The sequence below is a fragment of the Brachycentrus maculatus genome, unplaced genomic scaffold (genome assembly GCF_059751285.1).
Source record: "Brachycentrus maculatus isolate JH-2025_06_01 unplaced genomic scaffold, ASM5975128v1 h1tg000534l, whole genome shotgun sequence".
Classification (NCBI taxonomy): Eukaryota; Metazoa; Arthropoda; class Insecta; order Trichoptera; family Brachycentridae; genus Brachycentrus; species Brachycentrus maculatus.
The window spans coordinates 506224-514897 of record NW_028281280.1 but is presented as its reverse complement, the minus strand read 5'-3'; the positions used below and the strand labels follow the sequence as shown (position 1 = coordinate 514897).

The 8674-nt window shown below is 36.2% G+C and overlaps 2 protein-coding genes across 2 annotated transcripts in view; one reads left to right on the top strand and one right to left on the bottom strand.

The window, feature by feature from the left end:
• Window positions 1-8674, bottom strand: part of LOC148301628 (phenoloxidase-activating factor 2-like) — a 222954-nt gene that overhangs the window by 44816 nt on the left and 169464 nt on the right. The gene's annotated exons all lie outside the window — the stretch shown is intronic.
• LOC148301634 (post-GPI attachment to proteins factor 6-like) lies at window positions 1263-8195 on the top strand. Its single transcript, XM_088272937.1, has 4 exons — window positions 1263-1780; window positions 3101-3349; window positions 4457-5494; window positions 6857-8195. The coding sequence occupies exons 1-4, from the start codon at window positions 1426-1428 to the stop codon at window positions 7630-7632; spliced, it is 2418 nt and encodes an 805-aa protein (XP_088129063.1). The 5' UTR covers window positions 1263-1425; the 3' UTR covers window positions 7633-8195.

Sequence of the window (8674 nt, the reverse complement as noted above, 5' to 3'; positions counted from 1 at the left end):
ATATATATGTTCAAATTTACAAACATTGTTCTTGAATCACTAGAACTTCATTAGAGACATCTATTGGTTAGATGAAAAGAAGCTTTTTATTGAACAGAAACTCTTATATTAGTTCTTCTCTCATTTTTCCTATATTATTATATATTTTTTTCTTGAGTACTATTCTCATAGCTTTATTTTCTATAATTTCAAATTTATTGAAATGTCCTACTTCTAGTTTTCATAAATATTTATTAAAATATAAAATAGTTGCTTTATTAATACAGTAATTTGTAATTTATGTTTTTTTAATGTTCTAGCACTATCTACCCTCTGATTGCAAACAGCTATATATGGTATCACACGTTTTGACCAATATCACTAGTCTGTTTTTGATCGGCTGGAAGATATTATTTTTTAGCAATAAGCCCGCCAAAGAACTTATTTCTTTTCTATATATGAAGTTTAAATAAATAAATAATATATGTTGTTTTATACAAGGGGAAGATGTGAGCTAGCGACCTGGCTCTGGCCGTCTTAAGTGATCACTTGTTGCACTTGTGAAATGGACAACATTCTACCCATTGTTGAACATGCATAACGCAATATTTTTTTTTTTATTTATCCGCTGACTTTTATTTTTAAAAATGTCACTAAAACATAATTTGTTAGAAATCAATCTGTTATTGATCTAATAAGGACACATTATTGTAAATTTAATATTTTAAAAATATATATGAAAAAATAAATAATTGTTTAATTGGTTATACATCTTTTATATACTTTCTATTGCCCCTAGAAGGGCTTTCTTAGTTTTTTGGATAGTACACAATATACTCAAAGCCACAAAAAAATTACATCTCACCCCTTTTTATTTGAATTACCTAAAGTCCAAGTGACTCTGAAATCTAGCTACGGTTTATGCAACTCCGCTTATCATGACCCTGCTCAGGCTTCAACTTTTTTAAAGTTTTATAGCCTATGCCTACTCGTGAGTGGATTTACTCTTTACGTTTAATGTTACTATAATTGCATGTAATTCATGAGTGAAAATTCTGGGCAAAAACACTCGCCATGGGTTTTCTTAATTTTTGTATACTGCACAATATACTCAAAGCCACAAATATTTTTTTACATCTTACCCCGTAAAAAAGAGTTCTTAAAATATACGAGCATAATTTTCAACGCTGGCAGCACTGGCGTATCTAATTTTTTTGACAGCTGCGTTCAAATATCCGGCGGGAATTCTTCGGATATCGCGGTACTGAAATATGAAATGACGCGTTACATTTTCTTATCTTTTTTATCTTTCGCGATACAAACGAAGATAAATATGTAGACAAAACATATCTAACATGCTTTATCTATCAATTAATTATCAGATGAGTCAACAGAATGCGAAAATCAGCCAGAAATTGATTCAGTTATGCGTTTTTCTGCGTCAAAATGGCTGTCAAGCTAGGTTGGTTTATACTAGTGCTGATTTTAGTGCTGAAAATCGAATTTATCAAAGCAAAATTTGATAATTTGTATCTGTTCGATCTCTTGCAAAGCGAGGAGACGCTGGTAGCGAGGGAATTGGACCGGAGAATTCCGGATGATTTGGTCGGGAATTTCAGTTGGATTCCGCAGATTTCCAGGAAATTTGAAGAGTTTTATTTTGTGAACCGTATTCCTGTTACGTATGTGTACAAATTTAGGCTGAATTCGGATTTTTCTCTTCTTTACTACCCGGTTTCGCAAGATGTTGAGGAAGTTATCATATCATTTGTGGCGCGCGAGCAGAAACTCAACTCTGCAGGTAACAATTTCATATATATTACGTTATCTTTAAATAAAAATGTTTATTTGTTCGTATTTTTTTATCTTATTAAAATATTCACCGATTTATTTGAATTTTTTACCTAATTTTATATTGCTATACACGCTTTTTTATATCGCTTACTCCTTTCAAGAACGTCATAAATAAAAAAAACTTGATTTTTCAGGATATCGTTTTTAAAGTTTAAAAATATAACACAATGTATTAAAAATAAATATCAAGCCACTTATTGAACTTTTTACTGCGCAACAGATCTTTTTAGGTAAAACTTGAAGGTTTTTTCTGCATTAGAAAACTATTTAGTATATTTTAAAAAATAATTAAACAATACCTTTTCTTCGAAATGCAAAAACAACATCTTCTGTCCTGTAGCGGGTAAATATTAAGTTAAAAATATGCCGCTTTTGCTGGGATATAGTACATTTTCTGGGCATTCCGAAAACATGCATAACTGAAAATTGACGATTTTTTATTTATGACGATTGAGTTCTTGAAAGGAGTGAGCAATATGTACGTTTTAAAGCTTTTTGATGAGTGATACTCTATAAGGGTCCCCCTTGAATTTATTCCTCAGATATCAGCCATAATCCTTCCATGTAGAAGCTTTCAATACCCTATAAGGATCCCCCTTCTACGGCTGACCTGATGATGGAATGGTTTTTCCGAAATCGCCAGTCATAAAGTACTGTTTTTAAGTGGTATTACACCAGTGAACGATGAACGATAAGGAAAGTGTTATATTACCATACCACAATTATTTTTTAACATCTCATCAAAGATGAAGAAAAATATGGAAGTCTGGGCATTTACGGGGCTGACGACCGTCATTGGCTGGTTTATGTGATCACTTTACACACGTGTAACATTCACCTATTCTACCCATTATTGACAACCACACTACTAAAATTCTTGGAAGTTCTATATATATATATATATATATATATATATATATATATATATATATATATATATATATATATATATATATATATATATATATATATATATATATATATATATATATATATATATATATATATATATATATATATATATATATATATATATATATATATATATATATATGAACCAATTTAGACACCTTGTACTTGAATCACTAGAACTTCACTAGAGACATCTATTGGTGAGATGTTAAAAAATAATATGAAAATAACTCCTGTAATTTGAGATAATCCAGATTTTGTGAACAAGTATTTGGACACACTCAAAATGTTGTACCATACCACAAAGCCAACGATGCTTTTAATAAACAAAATACATTTTTAAAAATATTTTCAGGTGGCGATTGTCTTCCACAGCAGTTGGAGGTACATTTAAAGCAGGGGTCGTATCCCGTGCTAAACCCTACCAACGTGTCTCTGCCTCAAGATTTCATCGGGGATGATGGCAGAGGCACTTCTGCCTCGGTGATGATGTACTCTGACGGCGCAGTCGCTTCGGTCAGACTGCGGCCTCCCGCAGGGGACCTTTTTGGGTCCGCTTACATCTCTTGGACTGACCCTAAAGATGACAGCATCGACCAAGACGGTACTATCAACAGCATGTTTCTACTGAAAATATCATGTTTTTCTCCTTCATACCCTAATCAGGACTCAATGGTGCATAGGGCACTGCAATGAAATGCTTAGTGTTCCCTCGATTGTATATAACGTGAAGGTAAGATAACCACTTCGGTCAGACCGCAGGGGACCTTTTTGGGTCCGCTTACATCACGCGGACAGACCCTAAAGATGACAGCATCGACCAAGACGGTACTAGCAACAGCATATTTTAATTGAAAAAAAATCATATTTTTCTCAAACTTTATAAAATAAAACAACTTTGTTTTAGCCACTTTATCCAACCGGTTTCTGCAAGAACCTTGTCATCATCAGGGTTTATGTACTAAATTCTAAAACATTGAAATACTCATAGTTAAATAATAAAAAAAATAAACCCTAAAGATGACAGCATTGACCAAGACGGTACTAGCAACAGCATGTTTCTATTGAAAAAAAATCATTTTTCTCCTTCATACCCTAATCAGGACTCAATGGTGCATAGGGCACTGCAATGAAACGCCTCAGAGTTCTCTTGATTGTATAAATAAAAAAGATTCTATTGAGACATTTGTGATATGTATTGATATATCATTTTTCTTCTTCTTCCTGGTTTCATCCAAACTAATCGTCTTTGTTGAGTGTTGAGGTCAGCTCTCCTCGTCCTCAGGTTGTAGGTCCTTCTATCATGGATAACGTCACCTAGGCCATGCCTTGGAATCATGTTATCTCTGCAGCATCCATGAATTCTTTGGTCTTCCTCTAGATGTCTTTCTATGGTAATTTCTTGGTTCGCAATATGACCAGGTTCTCTTTGTCCTATGTGCCCATACCACCTCCGATTGCCTTTCCCCTACCTTATTATTGATGCCTGTTACAGCCAGGCTTCCACGAATGCGTCAACTCTTTATTTTGTCTCTAAGGGACACTCCAGCTGAGCACCCGAGCACTCGCATTTCAGCAGTTTCTAGTTGCCTAGAGTAGGTTCTGTACATCATCCAGCATTCGGAGCCATAGAGGAGTGCGGGTCTGACAATTATTTGGTAAATTGTAAGGTCAAAAAAATTCTGTGTCTGATTTTTTTGTTTTATTACAGGTTTGACTTCTAAGTGCATCACAGTCTTATACTCCGACATGCAAGCGAAAAAGGTCGCAACTAAAACCGTCAACTGTGATAGTATGGTTGAAATTAGCATCCACGATGATGCAAGCGGGAGAGATATACGCAAATGCCTCATCGACTCTGACGTTACCGACTATTCGATAAAACTATCGGTCAATTCTCAGAACACGGCTTCAAAGTTTGCAGTATTTCGTATCCAAGGAAATAAGATTCCAACCAGCGTCTCCAATTTGGTCGACTGTTCTGTGATCATATCCGATTCAGTTTCAGTTGAATTGGAGATCACTTTCAACCCGTTCGCCAAAAGTTGGCACTACATCGAAACAACGCACGGATCGTCTAAAGAATTCGAAGAAATGGCTTCGAAATTACAGCCCTGCAATCGGTGGACCGGTTCAGAGCTAATTTCAAAAGAACCTATCAACAGCGACGTCATCGAACTGATCAGGCACAAAAGAGCGGGTTATTTCGGCATACGGTACAGTCTGCCGACAACTCTTGACGACAACGCAAACGATGTTGTAATTTTAGATTCGAATACTGTAAAAATGATGAAATTCGACGTTTTTCCTTTTGTCGATACCGGAGGAACTGTTACTTTAAAAGCTAAAATTAATATAGTTGATTTAGAAGCGAATTCAACGTCTAAGGTTGTCATGTGTGTATCGCAAGGCAGGCTTCTAAACCCCCTTATAAACGAGTCGTGCGAGTTTAATGATCAGATTATTCCATCGCCGATCACTTTGTATTCGAACGCTACAGATCAGAAGAAGATTCAAGTGGCTTATCCAGAAACGGGGACGTGGTACGTCAGTGTTGCCCTGTTTTGCGATGAGGATGTGAGTTCTTTGTCAAGTTTCGTGGACGCCAGATTCTGCAATGCGAGCGTGGAGTTTGCCATATCTTCATCCAGTTGTATAGAAGGCGGTTGCGGTCCATACGGCGCTTGCAGTGTATATGCCTTCAGCGGGATGCTGGTGTCTACCTGTACGTGTTTCGGGGGATATTTAGGTGAGTGAGAGACAGTATATCTTAAAAGAAGAAAATGGAAAAGAAAATAGGGCACTGCATCATATTACTTATTACCCTATTCGCACCCAATGGTGCATAGGGCACTGCATCGAATTGACGCAGTGTTTTCTTGATCATTACTTACATGAAGGCAAGGTGATCACTCTTGCGCTTCAGGAACCAGTCCAGTCAATATTAAATAAATATTACAGTGTAAAATCACTTATATTTATTTTCACCCCTCCCTGGGAATCGAACCCGGGACCTCCAGCACGGTAGCTAAACAGGGTGACCAATACACCACGGAGGCGGCATCATATTAACGCAGTGTTATCTCGATCGTTAACACATGAAAGAAGGGTGAAGCCCTCCGTTTCAGGGACCAGTCCAGGGTAATATTGAATAAATACTAGAGTGAAAAAAGTGTTTTTGCCTAGAATTTTCACTCATGTATTACATGAAATTATAGTAACTTAAAAATAAAGAGTAAATCCACTCACGAGTTGGCATAGGCTATAAAACCTGAGTAAGGTCATGATAAGCGGTGTTGCATAAGCTAGATTTCAATTCAAAAAAATAATCACTCTTATTATTTTTTGACATCTCATTTTTTGACAAGAAAATGGAAGTCTGGACATTTACGGGGCTGACGACCGTCATAGGCTGGTTTAAGCCCACTTTACACACGTGTAACATTCACCAATTCTACCCATATTGACAACCACACTACTCAAATTTTTGGAAGTTCTATATATGAACTAATTTAGAAACCTTGTTATTGAATCACTAGAGACATCTATTGGTGAGATGTAAAGAAGCTTTTTTTCAAAGCAGAAACATTTTTATTAGTATGTGAGGTCCGAATCCTGGATTATAATCTTACACATCGCTCACTCCTTTCAAGAACGTCATAAATCGAAAATTGACAATTTTCAGTTGTGGATGTTTTCAGAATGCCCAAAAAATGTACTATATCCCAGCAAAAGAAGCATATTTTAAACTTAATATTTACCCGCTACAGGGCAGAAAGTGTTGTTTTTGCATTTTGAAGAAAAGGTATTGTTTCATTATTTTTTTTTAATATATTAAATATTTTTCAAATGGAGAAAAAACCTTCAGGTTTTACCTAAAAAGATGAGTTGCACAGTAAAAAATTCAATAAGTGGCTTGACATTTATTTTTAATACATTGTGTTATATTCTTAAACTTTAAAAACGTTCTCCTGAAAAATCAAGTTTTTTGATTTATGACGTTCTTGAAAGGAGTGAGCGACATGAGAAACGCCAGAAAATGTCATTTTCATGTAAAGATTTGTGGACATCCAAAATTTGTCTTGTATGTTTTAAGTATTATTTTCTTCAGGTTTTGATTGTTCGTCTGACGCGAACGCACCGCCTCCAAGCGAGACCCTGACGGCCATCCTGCTGCTGACGCTCAGCAACATCCTCTTCATACCTTCAGTATACTTTGCGATCCGACGGAGGTATTACACCGAGGCCTTGGTGTACGCCTTCACGATGTTCTTTTCCACATTCTACCACGCCTGCGACGCCAGCGACAAGATCCACTACGGCCTCTGCATAGTCCGTATGGGAGTCCTTCAATACTGCGACTTCTTCTGCGGCCTCCTTTCCTTCTGGGTGACCTTGATAGCCATGGCTTCGCTTAACAAGAAAATTGTATCTGTCCTTCACATTTTTGGTGTTGTGATCATAGCCTTCGGCACAGAGCTGAACAAACTATCTATTCTTGTGTTTTTGATACCGATCCTGATCGCTGTGACTATAGTCTTCGCCTCTTGGGGCTTCTACTGCCGACGGACTCGCAAGATCTTTCCGGTCAAGCTGTATTGGCTCGTCTGCCTGCCTTCCGGTTTGGTTTTGGTCACAATTGGCCTGCTGTGCTTTACCATTTTCCAAACAAACTCCAATTATCATATAGTCCATTCTATCTGGCATATGACCATCGCGCTGAGCATTATCTGTCTCCTACCTTCTCAGCAGTACTTTTATCCCAATTTCGGGTATTCGATCGGGTCGTGTTTCGAAAACTATCACAGCGACGAACAGGTCAAAACCATTGGAATCGAAATTGAAAATGACCTGTATTCGTCGACGAATGGACGAACCCAATTTTGACCATTTTCCATAAAAAAAATATAATATTCAAATATACGAAAAGACGTTTTACGTACCTACCGTAGAACGGGGCTACTTGAACTTTGATGTGTTACTTGAGCCCAGTACATAAAAAATATTTAGATCGTGGTATCGATCGAAGTATCGTGACAATAAGTGTCACCTGTCAGGGAAACAATGAATCTTGTCGATACGTTCATTTTTGTAGACCAAATACATTTATACCAAATAAATTTCTATGTACTGGTCTCAAGTAACACATCAAAGTTCAAGTAGCCCCATTCTACAAATGTATTAAGGATTTTTGAGTTTGAAGTTTTTTACTGACTTTTTTTGGTGGAACTACATTTTATACAGTAAAATAACAGTAATAAACCGGGGTTCGGATATCGTACAAATTCATGTATCCAGGGGTGTTAAACAGGGATGTGTGATGTCTAAATAAATATATTCGGCTAATATAGAAGGAAATAGAGGCAGAGACTCAAAGAAGAAATATTTTCTTGGACTTCCCCTGCGGGGATATGTAACTATCGTTCTAGTCACGTTATGTCATGTTTTTATAAGGGAATGTTTTTTTTTACAAATAAATATGTTTTGTACCATTTTTTTATGTGTTTCATTTAAAAATTATATAAATTTATCTTACTGTTTGACATCTCAAAATGTTGTAAATCAATTTAAAATCATGACTGGTACTAATGGCGAGCCCTGAGGAGCACCGCTAGAGGCAGCCGTATGTATTGAAGATATGCCAAATGGGTAAGTGTTTTATTTTTTGTATCTTTTTAAGTGATTAATGAGGACTATTTAGCAATGCTAAAAGCATTAATACAGTGTCTCAATCATTCGGAAACCATCTAACCTCAATTCGGTCAATAAACAACGCAGGATTGTCTTTAAATCATAACTGGTACTATTGGCGAGCCTCGAGGGACACCATTAGAAACGAACTTATGTACCATATACGCGTATTAGAGATAAGTATATCAAAATGATAATTGATACCTTTTTTGTTCATGTTTAAGTCATTTAAAAGGAG

Bases quoted from the DNA above. Each gene is read 5' to 3' on its own strand.
- LOC148301634 (XM_088272937.1), top strand. From the start codon at position 1,426: ATGGCTGTCAAGCTAGGTTGGTTTATACTAGTGCTGATTTTAGTGCTG. The intron at 3,350-4,456 runs GTACTATCAACA...GTTTTATTACAG, and splicing joins TGACAGCATCGACCAAGACG to GTTTGACTTCTAAGTGCATC. The intron at 5,495-6,856 runs GTGAGTGAGAGA...TATTTTCTTCAG, and splicing joins GTGTTTCGGGGGATATTTAG to GTTTTGATTGTTCGTCTGAC.